Below are 23678 nucleotides of genomic sequence, written 5' to 3' on the forward strand. Positions count from 1 at the left end.
TGCACTGATTTTTTTGCAAGGTGTAAAACAAGCAATGTGCGCAGGAATAAGAACAGCAAACAAACGCTGCAACAAGTCAATTTTGATTTGTGTAACAGACTTACAATAAACATGGAAAGAATGACAAAGAGGTCACAGTGACCTGGTGACCTTCAAACACCAAATTCTAATCAGTTCGTGTAAGAACAAATGTTTGTTCCAAATGTGAATAAGAAATTCCCAAAGCATTCTTGTACATGAAAATGAACACAAAAGATGCAAGAAAAATGTGATAAATTGACAAATAATTGAGATTTAATGAGTTCTTTGTGATACAGAGCAAAGAAAAATCTGAAAACTTTTATGTAATTCTAAAAAAAAATCCCCACATCAATTATCAAAGTAGCTGCCGATTCTTTTAGTCACCAAATAATTGTTGCTGCCCTAATTATCACGCCTGTCTTTTATGAGAAACTGACGCAATGTTCACCCAAGGCAAACTCTCACTGACTGCACTAGATCACTGTTTAATGTTTAGTCAAGATAACATCAAAGCAAGTGAGCGGCAGAAACTGGTAACTCGAAGCAGTCGGAAGAAAAAACTGGCACAATTCCAAACAAGAAAAGTACAGAGAGTGCAGACCTCCGCCAAGGCAGCTCAGTGCCTACAAAATAGTGATAAAAATAGTAATAGCATCTGAGGAGCACGCGATCCTGGTCCCATTGTGGACATTTGCTGAAAATTTCATCCAAATCCGTCCGTGACTTTTTGAGTAAAGTTGCTAAAAGACAGACAAACGAACTCCGGCGAAAACATATACCTCCTTGACGGAGGTCAATAATGACACTGACGTCTTGTTTTACTCTGCAAAACCCGAGCACAGACTCCAGTGTCAAAAACAGCTGTCAACGTATGACAAGGACTGAGTTGTAAAGCCAGCTGAGGCAATAAGCGCTACCTGGATAACATTAGGACTAAAGGAAACCCTCATAAAATATGACACATAAACTTCCTAGGCAGCTCAGAGCAGTGAGAAACGTCACAAGACTGCCTCCCTCCTGGAGCGTGACTGCCCGGCAGACACAGAGCATTCTTTCCACTTCAAGGAGCAGGGAAAAGAGGGCAAACTCGTTACCCTTACTAACAAGCTGGGTTTATACCGGCTGTGACCTGGGCTTACTGAAAAAATATCATTACAACATCAACAACAAACTGAAAATTCAGAGGTTCAAGGTCAGAGAGGCAGTAAATGCATTAACCAAGAGCAGTGTTCTTTGGATAGAGACAATTATCTGGAGTTAATGTATGTTAACATGAACGATAGGTGTTTAAGGTAAAGAGCTGGCTCAGCAAGCAGAGACTAGTGTTTTCAGTGGTGGGGTTAGGGTTCATTCAGTGTCTCTCACACTCACACCTACAGTCAATTTAGAGAGTCAAATATTTTTGGACTGTCGGAGGAAACCAGAGAAAACACACACAGGAAGAACATGAAGACTCCACACAGAGAGGGTTGTAAACTGGTAGCCACTATTCCGCCATGTGGCCTTTGTATTGTTAATTAAAACCCTCAACAACAAAAAAAGCAGTCCCTGTGGATATAATAATAGTGAAAGCACAGCTTATAGGGATGAACACAAATGCAGATGGCGCAATGTTTCTATTGCCATTACACTGTGCAATCAGTTTTATCATGATAGGTTAAAGCCATGAAGATACACCTGGCCAATAGGAACTGCAATTGGCATAAGTCTGGACTGGCTGAACATCACTTGACCCTTGGGTGGGTAGTTAACCTATTTCTTATAAATCATATTTTTGGCAGAAACCTGTAACGTCCACCATTATTTCTGTGAGACTTCAGGTCAACTAGTTGTGTAGCTTTATGCAGCAGCAGGACGACAACTTGGGACAGATAACATCACGTTTAGAAAAACGGGTATAATGTGTGCAGTCGAAGTGTTGATAAAACAGCAGTTGGAAAGGCTTTCATGGAACGGGATAATCAGCCAAAAACAAAACAACAAAGCCATTGAAGCATCTCCATGCTGTCTGTTAATTTTACTTTGTTGAAAATAAACCTTCAGAAGATCATCCAGTACCAGAGAAGTGTCAATGTGTCTCAGAAACACCAGCGAAACTTCCAAGGTGAAGTCAGCAGCCGCAGATGAAACCGCAGCTAATTATGATTGTGTGTTGCAAGTGTCTGAGTTGGTGTCCCAAGTAAGAGCTGATTTAGTTATGTCATTTAAACCGGATTAATATTCCACATCTGTCCACGTCAAGCTTGTTATACGAGGCAACTGACCTGCCATTTCAATTTGTTATCAGCAGTTACGAGTGTTTGCACGACAATGACAAGAAAGCAAACTCGATTCATAGATACGTGGAGGAAATGAATACCAGAAGTGCCGCACATAAACAGGAAGTCGGCCTTTAGTTACTTCCGCATTCAAAAACAAGGTCTATAGTGGTCTGAAAACGTCCGAAATTGCATAGTGTAGCTTTCATTTTTCAGAGTGAAGTAGGCATACTCAACAAGGAAAGCATTCCCAAATCTTCTTCTAGTAGGAGCTAAAATGGTACAGATGATTGAGATCACACAACCATGATCATTCCAAGTTCCTTCACAGTGCTGGCTATTTTCGAAACCATTTTCGATGGGTTTACCGAGTTGAAAATTAAAGCGTTAAAAAGAGAGAGTTATGAATTGTAATTTTAATGGAGGTCACTGACTCAAACGGCCAGAATCTGACCCTGCAATTGCAACAGTAATGCTGAACTGAGACGAAGAATTAAACAACAAAATATATGCTTATATAGAGGCGTGCACCTCCGTGGCAAATGCATGTCCAGCAACAGTTACGTTGTGTTGCAACCAGCTTTTTTCCTAACACTGCCCCGGCAACCACAAAGTCCTTCAACAGCCTGTTGCCGCTGCCCTCACAATCTGCTTCCTTTACTTGGTCACCTGACAGCGCCTTTGGACAACCAGTGACAAAGTGCAAGTTCAATGTACACACAGCGCACTGTGGTGCAGGCATGACCCACTTTTCACCCTCTGTCTGCAGCAGCGAGTGGGAGGCAACATTCACTCCACTCCCTTTTTTCCAGTGACTGTCAGGCCGAGCCAAGGTCAAGGAAGAGATTTTTCCTGTGTGCTCCGTGTGTGCATGTTCCCGGTATTACTCATTGTGGGGACCTAAATCTGTTCACACAGTCACATTATGGGGACCATTATTATATTTTAAAGTGAATACATGTTTAGTTAGGATGAGGTTAGGGTCAGTATGGTTAAGGTTAAAGTATGTCCCCAGGAAAAGAATGTTAGACAAAGTAATGTCCTCATGGAAACCAGACTGTGTGTGCATGTCTGTCAGCAAGTCTGCCACAGCAATATCCACGACTTCATCCCGCCACGTGTCTCGATTATTCAGCTTCAATCTGGCAATTCCTACTGCCATCTCAGGTAGTGAAAGACGAGTGCAATACAAGCGGAAGTGCATTGGCAGTCCCTTTGCTAAGCTGGGACCTGTGCCAAGGCTGTGACAGCAACACAGGGAGCATCACTTGCATGCTGTGAATCACCAAACTGCTGATAGGACACTGGAGGAGGGAGTACTCTGCTGCCCGGAGAAGTTTCAGACTCCGGTTGGCCGGCTGACAGTCAAATGCTGAGGTACAGATATGTGAGCACTTTGGTTTTGCCAGACAACCCCCCCCCCCAAACACACACACACACACACACACACAGTCACAATAACCAACACAAACATCTTACACAACTTTGAGCCATGGGTTTACGGTCAGAGACAGCGGGACTGAAATTAGAGAGGAGCCTGGGTATATCTGACTTCAGAGGGAAGGGGTTGCCACAGCAGATCACCTGCTTTTTATTAGTGATTCACATATTTGATTTGGCAGAGATATTTTTATGTCGGATTCCCTTCCTGATGCAACCGTCCCATTTATCCAGGTCCCCTTGGGACCAGCACTGCGGGTGCACTGTACGTGGCCATCAAGTGGTTGGGATCAATCTTAGGGTGTACAATTAAACCCAATCAATGGGGAGCAAAGGGGATTGGGTGCCTTGCTCCGAGATACCACAGCCCAGGATTTCACAAGCAACCTTCAAGCCAAGTTCGCCCTTGCGTTATAATTTTTGTACTTTAAATGTGGAACTTATATTTTAATAGTTTTGAAGCGCACGATACTTTCAAAAATAAATATATAAATGTGTTATTAAATGTGCCATGAATGTATTAAAATACCAGTTAATGTTATGTAAAAAAAAAAAAATTATATTATTATTTCACTATCTAATTCATTATTTCATCGTCCTGTGTTGCAGCGCATCATGAAATTCTTTTATCTGTCAAACTCATCAAACCCATCAAAGTCAATGGGCAGAGCGAACACTGATCGACTTTGATCCATTGCTTCGGTCTAAAGTTAGCATGCCTGGAGAAAGCCCTGTATCCCAGAATGCATTTTGCTGGTACATAGCAGCAGAGAAAACAAATATAAACCAGAAATATATATTTAATAAACACATTTATGTTTTTAATTCCAATTTTAATTAATTAATGACACATTTAAGGAATTACTTAATGGTGTATTTTTGGCACTTTGCGTCCTCCATAGGGTACAAGCACTATATGTAAATGGCTTATAGCTTTTTGTTTTTTTTGCTACAAAAGCCAAACAATTTTATTATACGCTTATATAAACATGGTAAAAGAATGAAAAATGCAATTTCTGCCAATAATGGTCCATGTTACACACCAAACCTTTAAAACGTCAGGTTTTAGTCTAACTAACATGGTGACTTGGTTATTTCTATGTCATGTGAATGTACAGACTGACCACTTCAGTGTCTAATGCAAGGTAGAGTAATTAAGGTATACATTGTTCCCAACTTGTGTTTCTAAAGCATCACGAAACACTTCGAAACACAATAAATACAACTATGATGAACCCCCTCCTACTGAATTCCTGGATAACCACAGGCTCGTCTTTAATTTCAGGCAGGAAATGCAGACACCTGCAAGGTTAGACAAGCTCCAGTAGAACAGACTGGAAGAGGAGGAGGAGAGGAGAGCAGACTATGGAGGAGAGGAGAGAATGGTGAGGATGTGGAAAGGAGGTGAAGAGGAGGAGGAAGATATTAGAGGAGAGTAGACTGGAGGAAAGGAGGAGAAAGAGAAGAGAGTAGACTGGAGGAGGAGGGAGGAGGTAAGGAGAAGAATAGGAGGGTGGAGAGGAGATGATGGTAGACTGGAGGAGGAGAAGAGTAGACGGGAGGAAAGGAGAGAAGAGGGGGGAGGAGGGGAGAGCAGAGAGGAGGTGTTACGTTCCAACTGTTGCATCCGACTCATAAGTCGGTCAACTTTGTTGCAGGAAATACACATCACAGCAGACATGACAAAGGAGATGTCCCTGTGTGGTCAGCCAGTGCAGTGAGACGTGGCTTCTCTCATTCTCTCTCTTACGTACTATCTCTCTCTCCCCCCGTCTTTCTTTCCGTGGTTGGATAACACGCTATGAAAAGTGCAGAAGCAGCGAAACACCAGGAAAAGACACGTTAGAGCGGGCGGCCTCACTTCATGGCACACAGCTCACTTCACTCACACAGCGACACGTTAAAAACTGGAATAATAACTATTGTTTATGACAGCAAACTCGGACACGTCCATGACAGAAACATGAGCAGCACTTACCAGCTGTTTACGCAGCAGCGAGGGACAATGTTGACATGTAGGCAACTTGCAGCTTTCACCCGCTGGATATATTCCGTGTTTTCAATAGTGCAAACCAAGTAAAACGGGTTAAGCCAAAAGCCGGGACAGTGTGTAAAAATGTAAAATCCACAGAAATACTCCTCAGAAACTTTGCTGACGACTTCTTCGGCACACTTTCATCTGTACTCGTCGGTGGAGGCCGGCGCCATGTTTGTGTCTATGCTGGTAGTTAGTTAGTTGGTGCTTTTCCTCCTAAACGTCTCTTTCTCAGTGGACCCGCCCAGACTAGATCACACAGGCTACACAGACCTCACTGGTGCTACTCACACGGGCCGCTGGGGGCACTTGTCAAGCTAGCCCGTAGGAAACCACCAACTTCCGGTCTATCTTTTCAATGTAATTTGGTAACGAATCTGATCAGAATTATCTTTGTTACAAAGCTCCTGGATATTACTGTAAAACAACGAGACGTGCAAAATACATAAGAGTTCAGAGTTGTAGTTTTATACCAACAGGCAGGAATCATTTCTTGTTTCAGGTGCTGCGTGCAGCAGTCTGTTGCAAAACGTAGTCCTTCGTCTTTATCACCAGTAAACAAATCAATAGATTTTATTGGTAGTTTGGATTAGTTAGTATTGATAGTGTGTGACTATCCTGCATTTGTTATTTTATTCCATTGTTTTTAATGTGACAATTCAAAAAGGAGACAAAATGGACATATAGCTTTTTTAAAGCATTGTCACTGAATATGTGCACCATTTATATGAAAATAGTTTATCTGTATATTTCATAACGATTTAAGATTTTTTAGCACCGATTTGGTCCTTGGTCATTTCTAACGGGGTTATTTGAAATCGGTGTTTTATTACAAATAACTGTCTAGGGGGATTCTTGATTGCACTTTTTAAAATGATCCCTTTAAAGCCATATGCGTCCTTTATTGTGAAAGTGAAACGACTTGACTTCCCGTGTTCGCCATGTTTTCACCGCTGCCTTGAATCAGTGATATTTTTATTTTTGGTTTGTTTCACACGCCCTCTGGCGTAAAAAGGTAAAGACTACACCAATTTAAAAAGCAACAGGTGAATTAAAAAAACATCTGCTGCGCCTTCCCTTTAAGGACATGCACATAATTTACGCCGTCATGTTTGCATAAAAAGCTAATTGAATTACTTTCCATTAATGGAATACAATGCGACAGATGTAGAATTCAGTGCAACAAAAACACCCACATACTGCAGCTCCAAGTGTGTTTAAAATACAAAGTACCTAATGGTCTGCAATTGCAATACTTTTTATAATTTGTGGTTTTAAATTAATTTAACTAAGCAACAGCAAACAGTACAATAAATGGGAAGAGTTGCGTTTATTGTGAATTTAGTCTTAACGTGAGATCAACTGACCACACGAAGGGAGCATTTAAACACAAACACCATGACTTGTTGAGGGTTTTTACCAAACTTACTAGAAAAGGAAAAAATGACAAGTTGTACATTTTTATTAATGCAGTTCATTGTGTTATTTTAAATTAAAACCATCTAACTCAAACCACAGAAAACCTTGCAGAAAAAGACATTATTGCCATTTTACATTTATGTATAGATTCTTAAACAGACAGTTTAAGACAATGAAGGCTGTTAAAGTGGGTGCAAGTCAAAACTTCAAGTCATCCATTGGAGAGAATGTAATGAGTTGTGGGAGGCAGTAATCCTGTTTCTTTGGAGGTGATGGCATCTCCAGTGAATCCAGGTCCAGGGAGAAAACCGTCGCAGAGGCTTCCATGGACTTCACAGGCCCCGTGAGCCAGTCTCTCTCCAGACCAGAGACATTGTGTCCTGACAATGTCCTCTCCTCATTTTCAATAAAGGAGCCATCCTCATACACCTGTTGGCTCTTGAACCGCCGATTAGCTGCACTTAGTGGCTGTTCTGCTTCAGTCTTTAGGGAGGGAAGGAAAATCTCATCGTCGTCCTCCTCACTCTTCAAATCCACCGCGTCATCCCCCAGGCTGAGCATACTGTCGTAGCTTGGCATTTCTGGGAGAGTCTCGTGGTTGAGGCTGAACTGGACCGCGCTGCTGCCCAGGCTGTCGGAGTTGAAGGTGTCCCACAATAATGTAGACTTGAAAGAGGCCTCCTGCTGGCAGACAGGGGGGCTGCTGGGGGTCACCACAGTGGGGGTGTCGGGGCTCAGCGACACATTGCGAGGCTCCTGGAAGGAAGGAGGTAGCCCCTTTGTGCTATTAAGCTTGGCGGACTGCTGGATTTTCTTCGCTTCATCTTCCTTAAGTGCTTTCCTCCATGAACTTTTCACATCCATAACTTTGTGGGGAGAGAGGACAAGATGCCTTGGTTAGAAAAACAAACAGTTTCATATAATCACCTCATAACTATATGCTTTTCTGTTCATATGCAACACTCGACTAGGGCCGTCATTTGGCTGGGCTAATAACTTGGACTTACTTAAACTTTCAGGTGTGCGTCGCAGCTGCTTCTTTGTAGAGAAAGGATCTCCATGGAGAGTGCCGAGAAGGCCCTCCAAGTCCAGACTTCTGACACTGCCTTCTGTAGGACTAGCTGTAGTTACAGCATCTGCAAACTAAAACACACAGTTGTCTTAATGGGGATGTAGATCAGAGCATTCTGGATGGGACAAAGTGTCCTGAGTCTGCTGGACCGAGCTGACCAGCTCTCACAAGTTGGTCACATCATTCTGTTACAACTACTAAAGCATTGCTTTACCTGATCTGCAAGGTTATCACACTCCATGTCTAATATCTGCATCTTGGTCCTTGCAGGGGCCACCTTTTGTTGAACGCTAGTCGTCGTTGTCTTCACACCGACCTGAAATGAAGAAAAATAGTAAACGGTGTTTAATGTGAAGAAAATCATGTGAAATTTAACGAACTGGATTTTGATTGAAAATGGGTTAGACGTACAATATTGGCCTGAGGTGGTGGTAAAGGTGGAGCCTCCAGGGGAGGAGATGGAGAGGTGTCAAAAAGCCAGTCCAGGGAGGTGTTCGCTCGCGATGAAGCTTCAGTGGTGACAACGGGAGATTTAGTCCTCTCTGAGAAAGAACTGTTTGAAAGAGAGTCAAGAGAATCATTCTTTTTTTTCTCCATCAAAAAAACACAGGTGGTGCATATACAATTTGTCATTTAAAGCCATCTGTATACCGTCAGGGTTACATTTTCAACCAATGTCTAAAATGTCAAAGTGTTCTTAAACAATACATTTTTAAAAATCACTTAAAGTGCTTTTGCACTGTGTCTAGTCAACATTTAAGTTGTGCAGAAACTGAAGTGTCTGCTCCGTATCTGTCCGTGGCGATTTCCCTCAACTCGCCATGGTCATCAGAGAGCATGGATGCTGTGGGGAGGACTAGTGACGGACAGAGCACTGCTCAGGACTGCCCAGGTATCTGCCTCCCAACACATATTACACTAATAGTTTATCATGTCACCATTCTCACATTTCAAATATCAGATTACATACCTTTTTCGGCTTGAAAAACTTGGGTTGATGACTTCCTGTGATTTCACCTCTGCAGGCTTCTCCTCTGAAAATGTTAGAAGATAAAATAAGCATCCAAGACAAAGTATGAACTGCAATACAATCTGATGCTGCTTACCAAGAAGTTTAGCAGGGTACTGAGAAAACACACTGCTTCTGTAAGTAGCTTCAGCTGCCGGCTTAAATGACAATGGAGCCATTGGTGACAGGAATCTGAGAGTCTAAAAACATTAATGAAAAAAATCTAATGAAAAAGGCTTTTATGAGCCACACCAGACAGTAATTTGTCCCCATGTACAACATGCTAATGTTGCTGAATGACCCATTTCCTAAAGCAACTTTAAAAATGAGCGAGCATGAATAACTCACAGGATCTTCATTCAGAAAACAGATAAGTGGTACATCTTTGACAGTGTCTGCCCACTTCCTGTCCCACTCAGCCTCCATGTCGCTGATGCTACTTCGGATGCCAGGAATTTGCTCTTTAGAAATCTTCTGTCTAAAGAGAAAATTAGGTTAATACAACAGAGTTATAGAAAGTACATCAAGTCAAGTGAGTTAACGGAGACCTGATGAGGTAGAGGTCCTGCAGCACGTGGCTCATCTGCCGACACTGCTCCTGCAGGTGCTGAGGATTGAGCTCAGGCTTCGGTGCGTCCAAGACACGGCGGCGCTCGTCTCGGAGGACGTGCAGCGCGTGGTTCATCAGCTCCAACACACACAGGACGTTCAACTGACCGGCCTCGTACATATTCCCTGAACTCAACTGGAAGGCATGCACACACAAACAGGACACAGAGACTGATGTAAAAATTCACACTGCACACTCTATTGCATTTTGTTCCTTTACACACACAGTAAGCATTCAAGTAAAGCAAGGCTCCAACTAATGTTGATCAGCATCTCCATGTCTGGAGTTAATGTCTGCAGATTATGTAACTTACAAGATATACGTGTTGTACAATACTGGTAATTCAAAGCCGTTTAAGACTATTTGACTTTAAACAAGACTGCCTCTCACCTGATGTGGGAGCTGTTCAATTCTCTCCAGTAGACTGCGGGGAACTTTGAGTACTCGATCTGTTCCATCCAGGACATACTGGTCTGCGTCCCCTTTCAAAACACTTGCCACTGAACTCTGCTCCTCTTTGATCGTCGACAACATTTGATCAATCTCTGCCCACAAGGAGCGCACCTTTGGACAATTGAGTATTTTTGTAATTCATGTCAACACAGAACACACAGGAAAGAAACGTTTTGGGTAAACTCGATTAAATACCTTCTTTGTCTTCTCAGCTGAAGAAAGTCCCTCTGACACAGAATCACTGCTGTAACACCTGAAAGGAAATTGTTTTAAAATCTGTTTAGTTGGTCAAAAAAAAAAAAAAAAATACATCAGCAGTTCAGGGGGGAAAAATAGAAAAAGTCACACATACTTGAGTAGTTCCTTGTACTTGGTGCCATCTTCTCTGAAATCCCTCATAGATTTTATAAGAAGCCTATAAAAGAGAAAGAAAAAACAATAAGTGTCCTACACAACAGAGTAGAATCCAGCTTCCCTGTTCTCAGCAGAACACTGCACAGGTCTAATATGCAAACATTTACAACGCACACATGCATTTAATCAAGCTGATTGCAGACACCACCTGGCCTCGTTAACTAAGAGTTTGCAGATATGACACATATCTGCAGGTGCGACAAGAAACTAGACTGAATAAAAACATAATAAAGTGTGGAGTTTATTGAAAAGGTTAAGTTAAAATATTTTTCTAATTTTTACTCAACTATTATTTCCTCGATTCATCGAGTAACCATTTGGTTCATAAAATGTCAGAAAATCAAGGTTGGCCAGTGTTTTTCAAACCTCAAAATGATGTTAGCCCTTAAATAATAAATATCTCATCTTCAGTTCGGTCCAACCTTACAAGAACTAATATGAGTTATCAGAGCTGTTTTGTTTCTGCAAGAGTTAAATACTGTATTTGAATTAGACGATGTCAATGCAGCAACACAGTTGTGACAGCACATTTCATTTTTGTTGATCAACTGATCAGTGAAGTAACCATGTAGATAACTCATTGGCAAGCAGTCAGAAGATGTTTGGAAATAACCTTGATTGACAGATTTTTTTTATTTGTGCTTACAAGTTAAATAAAATGATTGCAAGACTTGTATAGGAGGGTTAGCACCATGTATATTAAACAAAAATGGGACAATGAGACAAATAAGTGCGTTCCAGAAGGATATTTGGAATTAATATTGAATTGGGATGAACTGTTTGGACTGCCACACTCGATATCTTTAAATAAAAGAACTAAAGGTTTGTTTGGAATACCCAGTGTGGTGGCCAGAAAAACAATAACAAGGAATTTGCTCAAGCTCATCTCTCCATCTATGGAGGACATCATCTACTAAATCTTTGTCATGGAAATAATTACTTACTAAGGCTACATAACTCTACATTTGAGGAAAATTGGAAATTGTACACATCTTCAAGGTGCTCCTCTTTTGTTTGAATTCTGCCCAAATTACAGGGGAAGAAGTGAATGAGCAACATGCGTGGACAGTGTGCGACTTACGGGGCTCGTCTCTGGTACTCGTGGAGAAAAAGGTCCTGATCCACTGCTGTTTTCAAAAACCTTTGAGTGGTCAGGTTGAGTCTCTTCACAGCCATATCCAAGGAGGAAGCGGGCATTGCTGCAGCCTCTGGAACCCAGCTGCAGCTGTCGACTGCCACAGACAACATTCAGGATTTATCCCCCCCCAAAAAAATACCTGTCCATTCTTGTGTCATTCTACACTTGAATACTTGACAGTTTTATCAAGTGAAATTGTGTCAGCGACACCTACCTTTGGTGAAGGATTTCATTTCCTGCAGCATGACATGGTTGGCCAACTTAAGTATCAAGCTGGTAAACTTTGGGCCTCCGGGGGAAAGGAAAAAGGATGCAACTACTTTGGATCCTGCATTCGCACTTTCATCCTACACAAATTTAAAGAAGAAAAAAAACATGAACATTACAAATTATATGATACATTTGAGCCGTTTTCATCATTGATTCATCCGTCAATCACTTTCTCAATTAATGCAGAAAATTTTATAAAATGTCCCTGGGTGTTTCCCAACCTCAAATTAACAACATCCCCAAAGGTTTGTGTCTACCAAGAACTCACTCAAACAGATAAATCAATTACCAAAACTCACTAATTCTAAATCCAATTTTTTGAAAAAGGCTGACCTACGACCTGTCCAAGGTGTACCCCCACCCCACAGATTGGCTCATGTCGTGAGTGTGACATGTTATGGTAAAGCAGTAGACTGAGTGGAAAAACTTCACATTGAAGAAAGCGTGAGAAGAAAAAGGACACAAGAGAGTGACAATGTCACACACAAAAAGAATCCAAAAGGAATGAGGACGAATACATTGAATATGTGTTCCTCCATTTTAGAAAGATATCGTGTTAAACTGCATGAGATACATGAACAATGAACATAACAGAGAAACACAAATGCTCACCATTATTTCTCGCAGCCAAGCGATGGTGACTTTCCTAAACTCAGCATCTGCTTTGTGGTCGAGTACAGGCCAGCAATGCCTAAACCAAAACATTACACTATTTTTAGCATAATTCATACAACACACGTTTAAGGGCAGCTGTCTATAAAGTCTAAAATGTACCTGTATGCGTTCTGAAAACGCGTCGGGTTGAGTTTCACCAAGAGGAAATGGATGATAATGTAGGCAGCATCCTTGTTTGGTTTGTCAAACACATTCCTGTTGACAGTAACACAATACTTACTAACCGAAGATTTAACGTCGAGAATTGTGAATATAAATTGCGATGCAACACAGTTACACTTATATGGTTAGAAGTTGTTGTGCCAGTGTTTTTTTATCCGTTTAAAATAAATACAAAAACAGACTCACGGTCCCAGGTTGATGTGTTTAACATTGCTGTTGAGTTTAGCGAGAGACGACATAACAGCGTCCGGTTGAAATCCCAGCCCGAGAAGAGCAAACCACAGATATTTGCCCTTCTTTTTCTGCAACAACGCCGGGTTCGCCATGATTCAGAGGTGATGGAACACTGAAGCGGAGTGTACCGTGGTCACCGATCAAAAAGCTAACATAGCTTATATTCAATAGTTCGACGGCTAACTTAGCTGCTAGCCACAAAGATTATCGCTAGCGTTTGTAAGAGAAGCGTTCAAGCTTGTCAGCGTATATTTAACAAACGCCCATAAAATTAACAAATGTTAGAAGACCCAACGCGCTAACGATGACGTTCAGTTCCAACTTTAATTGAGTTAATTTTACTTTCGTTCGCCGGAACTCCAGGGCGTAGCAATTCGAACACTCTCACACAACCCGCCAATTCGTTTTTTTCTCGTCACCCGGATGTTGTTTGCAACTACATCCGCTGAGCGAATAGTTTTATTTTACGTTAAATTTTCCACGGTAACAACTATATAATGCGTTACACTTATTATATAATAAAATGTATATCAGTAGGTAAATAATTGAAATGATTACAGGTTTATTTGCAATGCTAAGGAAATTAGCGATTGTTTTAAGTATGGTAATGTCTTATTCAAATGGTTAGACTTTGATTTACATTATATCCACACATTTCTATTGCATTATTACAATAGTCACACTAATGCAATATTCATGCATATGGGTCTGGACCAGGGGTCACCAACCTTTTTGAGACAGAGAGCTACCTTAAGGGTAAAAAATAATATGGAGGGCTACCATATAATATTTTTTTGTTTGTTTACCATTCAAATGATTAATATTATGCATTCAACTGCATACACATTAATTCCAGTGCTTACTCCTAACGATTACCAAGTTTTATAAACAATATCAAAGATATTTTACTGAGCGATCATACGGATACATGCAAGTGAGGTGAAGTGAAGTGAGCCCGCGGGCACCGTATTGGCTGCCCGCGGGCTACCAGGTGCCCGCGGGCACCACGTTGGTGACCCCTGGTCTGGACAATAAGGAAATAAAAATGTGATGATTATTATCATGAGAAATGTCAGATGATTAAATGATTAAACAATGATTTTATTGAACAAATAGTTCAGACATCTGAGACAGTGTGCAGTGCACAGCCTGCCAGAAATGATCAGAATATTATTTTATTTAATTTCTTATTTCAATTTACACAAATTATATTGTGATATAAATTATATAAATATTAATGATAAATTGTTATTGACTTGGTGCCCAGCCCCATAAACATAAAAAATGTCCACATTTCTTCAGAAAGGAGTGATAAAAAAAAAACAGACTCGGCATATGCAGTGATTTTGTTTGTCCTTTTTTTTATTGTAGAAGGTACAATTATTTAAGTCTCCACCACAACCGATAAGCAGAACAGAGTAATAGTAAGAAAGAAATGCTCTCATGTCTAATCATTCACATCATTGGAGTTCTTTTAAAACCAGCTGGCAACACTCAGCCACTTTAGATGGATCAGACACCGATGAGTACTTGGAAATCTGAGAATTGACCCCCAAAGAGCGAGCCAGGTCCTGGGCCGTTTGGTCTGAAGCCACAGTGGTTCCCAAGGCCACCAGCAGCCTAAACACAGCCTCCTTGTCTTGTACCGTCTCCAGAGCTCTGCTGGCTACGGAGAGACACTGGGCCTTGGCCTCGAGATCGGGTTGGCTGTGCAGGCAGCCAGCATAATTAAGCACCAGAGTGGCCAGAGCAACATGGATGTTCTTATTGCTGACGGAGGCCAGGTCAGCAGCACGTGACAGAACCGCTTCACGCTGGGCCATGAGGAGGGCTCGGCCGTGCCTGCCAGCGAAGCAGTTACACAGAGTCCGCAGTGCCAACATCTGGTTGGCAGGGCGCCCCTCAGGCCTCATCAGGCTCAGCAGATGGTTGCACAGCTGGACTCCCTCTGCGTCTCCACAGAGGCTCTCATTAATCTGCGGATGACGTACTGCCAGCCTCATGATGTCCAGGACCGGAAATACAATATCTACATTCCAGAAAAGAGGAAGGGACAGTTTAATTAGTGAACAGTGAAGAACCCGAGTAGTTAGCTTGTGTTTTTTCTGGAATAACTTAAAACTAAAACCTACGACAAATTATACTAAACAGAGAAAAATCAAACAAAATCATCATAAATTTGGTCAGGAAGTTGTTGCTGTACCTTCAGGCCAGTGAGAAGCTTTCCACAGTAGATTGATTTGCTGGATGTTTGGAAGAGGTTCCGAGGAGTTCGGCCCACAGACGGACACCAGCAGCCTTTCGAGACTTTCCAAAATCTCCTCAGATAACTTGTGCCCCTGAGGGGCACCGTCATTCAACTCCTTCAGCTTGGCTGGTAATGAAAGAACAAATTACTGACTCTGAAATCAATAGCAAGAGCTGCAAAACATCATGTCATTTAAAATGCTTACCAATGATCTGTGTGATACTGGCTTGCTCAAAAGTCACAGGATCAGTCTTGGGGAAATAGATGTTAGTTGCAATTTGTCTGAGGGCTGCTGAGGAGTACGCGCCTCCACCTGCCAGAGAGAGAGAGAGGAATGTGATCCTGTAAGTCTCACGTTCAGCCTTTAAAAGTGGAAATGGAATGGACATGGGTCTGTTTTTAGGGAAATGCTACAATGCCACAATCCCTTGTCATATTTGGAAACATATTTGGCCTCATGACCCTAATATTTCACTTATTCAAGAGTGTTTAGTTTGTCTTGTTTTGACAGATGTTCAAAATCTGCCAGCTCCTTCAGTAAGTTACTCACCTGTGAAGGGATCTGCCGGAACCCCAGGAGCACTTGGGTTCACCCCAGACCCTGGGATGTAGCGACCAGAGCCTGTGGAGAAAAAAACAAAAGCACACGCACACACAAAAACATGAACAGAACATCTACCCTGATGTTTAGATTGTTGAAATCCTTTTAAGTGAACATTTCCGTACCTGTGAAGGGATCCGCTCCAAAGCCTGGCCCATTATCAGACGCCCCGGGAATATATCGAGCTCCTCCTGTGAAACAATGAGACAGAAAACATTTATGATTATTTTGTCTAATAAGCTTTAAAGTACATGGCAGTAGAAAAACACCAGTATCCTCACCAGTGAATGGATCACCGCCAGCGGGCTGGGCTGGTCCTACCACATGACCTTTGGTGTTCTCTATAATAAAATTGGCAACCTGGTCAAGGAACATGGGGCTCAGGTCATTCTTCTCTAAGAAGTTGTGAGCTGTCAGCCAGGGATCATCCGAGAGATTGTAAGGCAGCTTCATGGACGGCCCTCCCTCATTCACGTCAATGGTGAAGACGTAGTCATATTCCTGGGGGGGTCAGGAGTAATTGATGATTGCTCTTTTTGTGAAGTCAAGTGAAGTGAATACCTCATCACTCAGCTTGACCTTACCTTTCCTTCATACATCACACTCTTGGAATTCTGTTGATTGGAGCCTCCGACGACATCTCCGATTTTTACCCAGCGACCATCGCTGACGCTCCACTGATATGCCTCCACCTTCTGTTCATCTTTAATCAGCCGTGTCTGTCCATCACGATTTCCTGGAGGAAGTAAATAAAACAAATAAAAAAACACTGTAATGCAGAAAAGCTACTTTCACAAAGATGTGTGAGCCAGAAACATCAGTGGTTTTAGACATCTCCGTTTGCTTACCAGGCTCATTAAGGTGTTCTCTTCCAGGAAGCTCTTCCATATTGATATCTCCAAGGTCGCCCGTCTTGGGGTCAATGGTGGTTTTGGAGAGCTCGTCCTCAAAAGCCTGCAGGTCTTCTGCACTGGCAAAGCGGTCCTCAGTTTCCGTAAAAATACGGATAATTCCATCACTGTTGGTAGAGGGGAAGCATGTGGGTTAGCCACAAAACTACTTTATATGCCACTGGGAATCTACTGTAAATCATGTCGATATGATGTCAGAAATGCAAGCCATAATAATAAGTAGCAGAAATGGGTGTTTAAATATTTAAGCTGTGAAGAAAGGAAAATAGATGTGCCAAATGCAGTCCTGTTACCTGGCTCCCACGGCTATGTCTCCATTAGGAAGAATACAGCAGCACCAGACAGACTGGGCAGGCAGACGGATGGTCTGAGCACATTCTCCCTTCCTCCATATCCTCAAAGTCCTGTCTTCTCCTGTACTTACAAAATCTTTTCAAAGGAGAGGGGGGGGGGGTCAGTCTGTGTCAGTCAGTGTGTTTACATGCAAGTTAAAAGTCCAATTTTAATCAGACTAAGAAAATACTTTGCTTTTATTAACGTCATGTAAACACATTAGTCTGACGAGCTTGTCTTAGTCGGACTAACATGCTGGATAATGCGATCTGGAAGTAGAGGCATATAAACGACATATAAACTGCAGTACGATTACCGCAAAAGAACAAACAACACAATGGCTTCGGCAAGAGCGAAAGTTACGGAGAAGACCCACTTTTGGACTGACCAGACCAGAGACCAGAACTACAGCATGATTCACCTCACCATCCATCTTGCCGTTCGCTTTTCTGTGATGTCGGTCAAAATACAACATACTACATGAAACTGATTCAATACGCACTAGCTTATGGAGAGATAGAGCACCACCTACGGAGGCAGAGTCAGGTGTACAAGGCTAATAAATCGATTTTATCCTCCATGTATACTCAGACTCTGCAAGTTGTCCTATCGCCTGAATCAGTCATACTACTGCCTTAGCTTGATTAAACTATGCATATAAATGTACCGAGTGAGCCAGAAACAGGTTCAACAAGCAAACAAAGACCAGGAATGAACAAACCTTGGCAGTTGGGAAAGACAGCTAAGCTGTAGATGTAGTTGGTGTGGCTATAATAGACCTGCAAACATTCGCCATTCACGTGCCACTTTCTGATACTGGCGTCATTGCTGCAAGAGAAGAACTCAGTGTTGCTGATCACTGCTAGTCCTCTTACGCAATCCTCGTGACCTAAGATGGAAAAAAAGGATGGTATTCATTGCTTGTCAACATTGAGTCCCCTGAACAATATCAGTGTTCTTAATAAATTAACCTGATGAGCCGGTTATATATCCAGCTATCCCTGGAGAATTATCTCCTTGGTAAGTGGTAAGTAAGTAAAATGTCTGATGGTTGTTTTTCGCATATTTAAACAATACAGATACGGATCAAAAAGCAAAGACACCTGTGAACGTCTTCTCGCATCGACCCGCTTTCCAAAGCTTGATGGTTTTATCTGCTGATCCAGAAAGCATGAGGCCTTGTTCAGGTAATATGGCCACAGCCCAAACTGCAGCAGAGTGGCCCTGTAGAAATTGCAAGGCAGAAAATATCTCTGTCACCATCACCATGCATCGTAAAATTGCAAATGTTAGCTTCAGTAAGATTCAAAGATGCTCTGTTTGGACTGACTGCCTCCAGGGAGGGGAGATCCGAGTAAGATGAACCATCACAGGTGCATCAACATACCTGCAGGGTCATCATGCACTTTTCATTTAGCCAGACTTTAGCCGTAGTGTCCCAAGAGCCGCTCAAAAGTGTCCCAAACTTGCCAGAGGACAGCGTGCAAACTGAGAATATTAAAATTTAGGAAGGTTAGAAAACACAAACTAGAGAAACATAACATGTTCAACATAGATTTAAACAACAGCAGAGCAAATATTATTCATTGGTGCGTTTGTATGCTCAGTCTACTCCATCGAGCAACAGAATAAACATGTTGCTTGACACTTTCTTTTTGTGGCACACCTGTAAAGTTCTCTTGCATCATTGACATGTCATATTTGTTGCACAATGCGGCTGATTAGAGCTCAACATCAACAAAACCTGACCAAACATTTTCTCCCTGTTGTTGTCTTGAAAGTTTCAAATCATGCAATGATTGCCTCTGTTTAATGTGCTCCCGTTGTCCTCTCAGTAAAAGAAAATTCAAAATAGATCCCTCCTTATTGATATCAATAAATGGATCAGACCTCTACATTATCAAAATGAAACCGAAAGAGCAGCTGGAGATGTTTGTGTGTGTGTATGTATGTTTAATTCTAAACGACTCAATAAGTTAAGAGTCATCAATTATCAAAAGTGTCAAACAATATAGTATACAATAACAATTATAGACCCAGCTTGAGAGAAAAAGACAGACACACCTGTATTTTTGTGACCCTTAAGAGTGAATAGGGGCTGTGGACTGTCCAGTGAGAAAATGCAGATATTATTATCATTCCCACCAGTGGCAATAAGTCCTCGAGGATATGTTTCATTTGGAGCAATAATGCATACACAGGATACAAAATTCGAGTGGCCGGACATGCAGTGCATCTCTGTGAAGCCTTTGTCTGGGCTGTCAAAAAGATGAGACAGAGAGCAAAGTCAACATTTACTTTAACCTGAACCAACATTAGATAACAGTGTATGATTAGTAAATTGGTTATTCATAAAATACTAGAGCCAGTCTAATACCGGTTAAATTTAGCCACTACTGGAACTTTATTAAGTTATGGCCGAATGAATGACAAAGCTAATTTCAGCACACGTTAGCAACAATACGCTCAGTAGCTTACATGACTACATTCGATAACATGGAATACAATACAAATTGTTGTTTATTTAGGCACATTTCCATCATAGCACATCGCCTGAGCACGGTGTTCACAAACGAACACGCATAAATAATATATACAATAGCTATTGGTTAGCCAGTAGAAGGCTAATGCTAGTTACCTTGAGTTTGGTACCCAGACTCTTCCGGTTCGGTCCCTAGACACAGAAACGAACGCTCCGTCTGGGAAAAGAGCAGCCGCGAGTCCCCTTACGTCCATTTCGTGGCCCGGGATGGAGCACCGGAGTTTGTATGTGTTCGACAACGCCATTTTCCCCGACAACACGGCGAAACTACAGCGGTAATGTCAGGCTAAGCGGCGTTGCTGTCAACAAACACCGGCCGCTAATGTTAGCGGAAGTTGAATTACGTGAGTTCTGTTCCTCTTTTTTTCTTCTTTTGCGCCCACTGGCAGGTAGCAAGCTACGTTAAATTACATTACCGCCACCTACTGTTTCAGTGTGGACCAGAGCTATGTCAACAAAAAGATTTAGTGGTAGAAGATGGATGGAACCTATATTTGACAGTTGCAATGCCCTTTTCAGATAAAGAAAGACGTTCTCATAAAAGATTGAAATAGATAGATAAAAAAGTAAAAAGAACAGCAAAGCAAAAAATTACAAATGCACAACATTAAATATGTATTACAATGTTATAATTGTGCATCTGCTTATCTGTTTATCTTGTCCATGTGTGAAATAGTTTATTATTAACAACAACAACACTAATAATAATAATAATAAGGATGATAAAATAACAACAACAACAATAATAATAATAACCAGACCAGTAAGTGGTCATGATATTAGAGAGGGAATATAGGGCCCCAACCCAGTCCTTTGAGGTTGCCCTTTGATTTCTCTTGGTTATCATCAAGATTACTGCAGTTTTTTGTTTTTCTATCTCTAAGGTATGATAGGGCCCTATTCCTTTTATGGAGCCACATGCAGTGCCTAAAAAAATGCATAATGAAACTCGCTAAAGGAGGGTCATGAATCTGTCTCATCCATCGTCACTAAGCACCCAAAACCTGGCAGCTGCAGAGATGATCAGATTCATTGAATTAATTGAATTATTAAAGCAACAATCAAACCAAAGACCAGCCTCATTCCCTTTTTTTTAGTTTTAAAAGTACACATTTTGTATGGTTTGTTTTCAATTGCTAATTCGCAAAGGGAGAGTTCACCCATACAAATTAGAACCGCCACTGCCACAATGGCTTTTGTGAATGATCTGGACGAAGACAACAGGAGCACAGTGATGCTGACATCAAAATAAAAGCCAGATTTAAAAATAAATAAATAAATAATAATAAGTAAAAAACGTGTTAATTGAGTAGCACATGCGTATTTTTACTATCTCAATATTCTCTAATGCATAAGAAACCGCTGAATAAATTTTAATCAATCACTTTTTTGGAAGCGGACTTTTGTTTTGTTGTCGACGCGCATTTGCATTACCACAGTCCCATTACGTGTTTTATTTTGAAAGTATACATGAATCGGAAGTGTGTTTGTTTCATAGCAGGTAACTGGTCCTGTCCAGCCCACAGTGGCTCGGATGAGGAAGTAGCGACACTGATACGTGCGCTGAATAGGAGATTTAAAAAGTAGGTACATTTTCATTGCCCAGCTTGAAACCATGACTGACGCTTAACACGCTTTGGTTTTATTCATGATTATCGTGTAAATGTAGCAGTTTAGGTTAGCCCGCTGAGGTTAGCTAACAGCACAGGGAGGCTACAGGACCAAGCCCATCCCGCCTGTCAGTGCTATGATGGAGCATGCGAAGCTGTACAGTATCGAGGTTATTGTGCTCACTCACAGTGATATGAAGGCAGTTTGTGTTGATATAGACTGGACTATTTACGCGTGTAATGTTCATGTAATAACCTGTGTGAGGTGATGAGTTTAGCATAAAGAGAAACCTGCTTTATTACACTGTGATCAGGCCTGTATTAGGGTTACATCTCCAGTAATACAATATACATAATGTTGCCGCCCGAGCACGTGGTTCAGTTCAATTATTATTAAAACCTTTATTGTCAGTTGCAGCGATGCATAACGTACAATTATTGAAATAATTGCAAACTAATGGTAACATAAGTTATAACAGCCACACTAACGCAATTCATTTAGAAATTCAACAATCATGATAAAATCTCATGACATGATAGCCTTCCTATAACAGGAACAGGAACACACCATGGTTTCAGTTTTCCTCCTCACTGACAAAAAGGGTAAAAAAAAGAAGATCAGATCCTTCAGTAATCTATGTTGCAGATCAGGCAATAGTCATTCATTTTTAAAGTACCACAAACAAGCCAGGTCGGTTTGAAACTGGAACATCCAGTGTTAGCTGGTCGGTTTTTTGCGTGTGAGTCACTTTTTCGATGCTACCACAACAAAAGGGTCAATCAGGGGTAGTCAGGTGACAAATCAAAAAAAAGTCATATAATAGGATATAATAAAAGGAATTAAGTTAGACAAATATTTTGTTTAAAATGCAAAATATAAGCAGCAACACTATCAAAAGTAGTAGAACAGGAGGAGGAATAAAAAAAAGTATATGAGTATTTTAAATTCTGTCAGGGTATGTAAACTTGTGAACTTTTGAGTAAACTTATGGGCACAACTGTATATATGTGGTACACCTTCTTATGGAAGCAAACAAACGTAAGAAAGTGCAGTGGCACAGAATTAGTGCACATGCTGTACGTTGCACAGATTTATAACAGAGTCTGGATGAGTAATAACAAAACAAACAACGTAATCTTATTAAGTTGATCTACATAGGAAAGGGCTGGGTAATTCTTATGTGGCATTTACACAAAAACATCTTCTGTATCACCTAATAATGTAAATGTGTTGCTATTCAATAACAAATTTCAGTATCAAAGGAGTTAATCTCGTCAGCGTCACTGAGCCAATAAGCTAATAGCATGGTGTTTGACCAAGATCCAACAGCGCTCATGATTGGTTTTCTCAAAGCATGCGGGAAGTTAGGACCAGAGGACAGAGCTGTGTTGTGTTGTGTGGTGTTTTCAGAGGGTGGGGCTTGTTTTCTGAATGAAGGTATGTCGAGCAGTGACATGGAATAAAAATGAGCCAGCTAAAATTAGATTTTGTGTCATGAAATTGGAGTTTTTTAGGGATCAGTATAGAGCTATATTTACATTATTAATGCATCAACAATCAAAGGCTTGTTTCAAGAACCGATTCATCCGTCCTTTATTTTCTCGATTAATTGATTAGTTGTTTGGTCCATAAAATTCCACTATAAATGACGGATTCATGTTGATCAGTGTGTCCCAAACCTCTGCATGATGATGTTCTCAAATGTCTTATTTTGTCCACAAACCAAAGTTATTTAGTGTTAATGCTTTATTTGTTATATGCAGCAAAGAAACCAGAATATTTAGAAAGAAAAAAAAACAACACAAACTGATCAATCGATTATCAATATAGTTGGTTGCATCCCTAGAATCTATCAAATATAAAGCAAGTGTGCATTCTGATAATATATGTCAAATAAATTATTAACATGTTTCTCATAAAGCACCTGGAGCAAAGTTTGGTCAAATATTTGGTCAGACAAAGAGGAGGTCAAAGGTCTTAAGGGCTGGCTTTTATAAGGAGTTAGGAGTGGTCGTCTGATAGTGGAGGGTGGAATATTTCTTTCTCTTTCTCTCCAGAGAGACCTAAACCGTGAAAAGCCCACTAAAGACACCTGTTCTTGTGATACCATTGTATTGACAATACTGTGACATCCCTATTAAGCAGGTAGGGGAGAGAACAGGAGACCACCAGTGTTACTGTGCTGTGCTACACGGAAGGTGTCCACCAGAGTCCCGGCAGCC

The 23678-nt window shown here is 41.2% G+C and overlaps 3 protein-coding genes across 3 annotated transcripts in view; all 3 read right to left on the reverse strand.

Annotated features, from left to right (window-relative positions):
* The window catches only part of dennd4c (DENN/MADD domain containing 4C), a 38647-nt gene extending 32728 nt beyond the window's left edge, over nucleotides 1-5919 (reverse strand). Inside the window, exon 1 of the mRNA XM_083904849.1 lies at nucleotides 5698-5919. The gene's annotated coding sequence lies outside the window, so the exon portion shown is untranslated. The remainder of the gene's footprint in view (nucleotides 1-5697) is intronic.
* Nucleotides 5920-7371: 1452 nt separating this feature from the next.
* Nucleotides 7372-13302, reverse strand: haus6 (HAUS augmin-like complex, subunit 6; the record flags this gene model as incomplete). The annotated part of the gene is made up of 16 exons (XM_083906018.1): nucleotides 7372-8039; nucleotides 8181-8316; nucleotides 8460-8549; nucleotides 8657-8798; nucleotides 9216-9279; nucleotides 9352-9454; nucleotides 9603-9732; nucleotides 9803-9999; nucleotides 10255-10428; nucleotides 10513-10570; nucleotides 10670-10732; nucleotides 11813-11950; nucleotides 12080-12216; nucleotides 12752-12830; nucleotides 12914-13009; nucleotides 13163-13302. 16 exons carry the CDS (start codon nucleotides 13300-13302, stop codon nucleotides 7372-7374), a joined length of 2415 nt encoding a protein of 804 aa, XP_083762144.1.
* Nucleotides 13303-14607: 1305 nt separating this feature from the next.
* plaa (phospholipase A2-activating protein) lies at nucleotides 14608-20145 on the reverse strand. The gene is made up of 14 exons (XM_083904251.1): nucleotides 19942-20145; nucleotides 19368-19561; nucleotides 18691-18791; nucleotides 18407-18527; nucleotides 18025-18192; nucleotides 17264-17399; nucleotides 16908-17077; nucleotides 16644-16795; nucleotides 16341-16560; nucleotides 16185-16250; nucleotides 16009-16080; nucleotides 15664-15771; nucleotides 15414-15584; nucleotides 14608-15239 (listed from the first exon to the last, which is right to left on the reverse strand). Exons 1-14 carry the CDS (start codon nucleotides 20088-20090, stop codon nucleotides 14671-14673), a joined length of 2397 nt encoding a protein of 798 aa, XP_083760377.1. The 5' UTR covers nucleotides 20091-20145; the 3' UTR covers nucleotides 14608-14670.
* Between the last annotated feature and the right edge of the window lie 3533 nt (nucleotides 20146-23678).

Source organism: Microchirus variegatus (genome assembly GCF_963457635.1).
Source record: "Microchirus variegatus genome assembly, chromosome: 2".
Classification (NCBI taxonomy): domain Eukaryota; kingdom Metazoa; phylum Chordata; class Actinopteri; order Pleuronectiformes; family Soleidae; genus Microchirus; species Microchirus variegatus.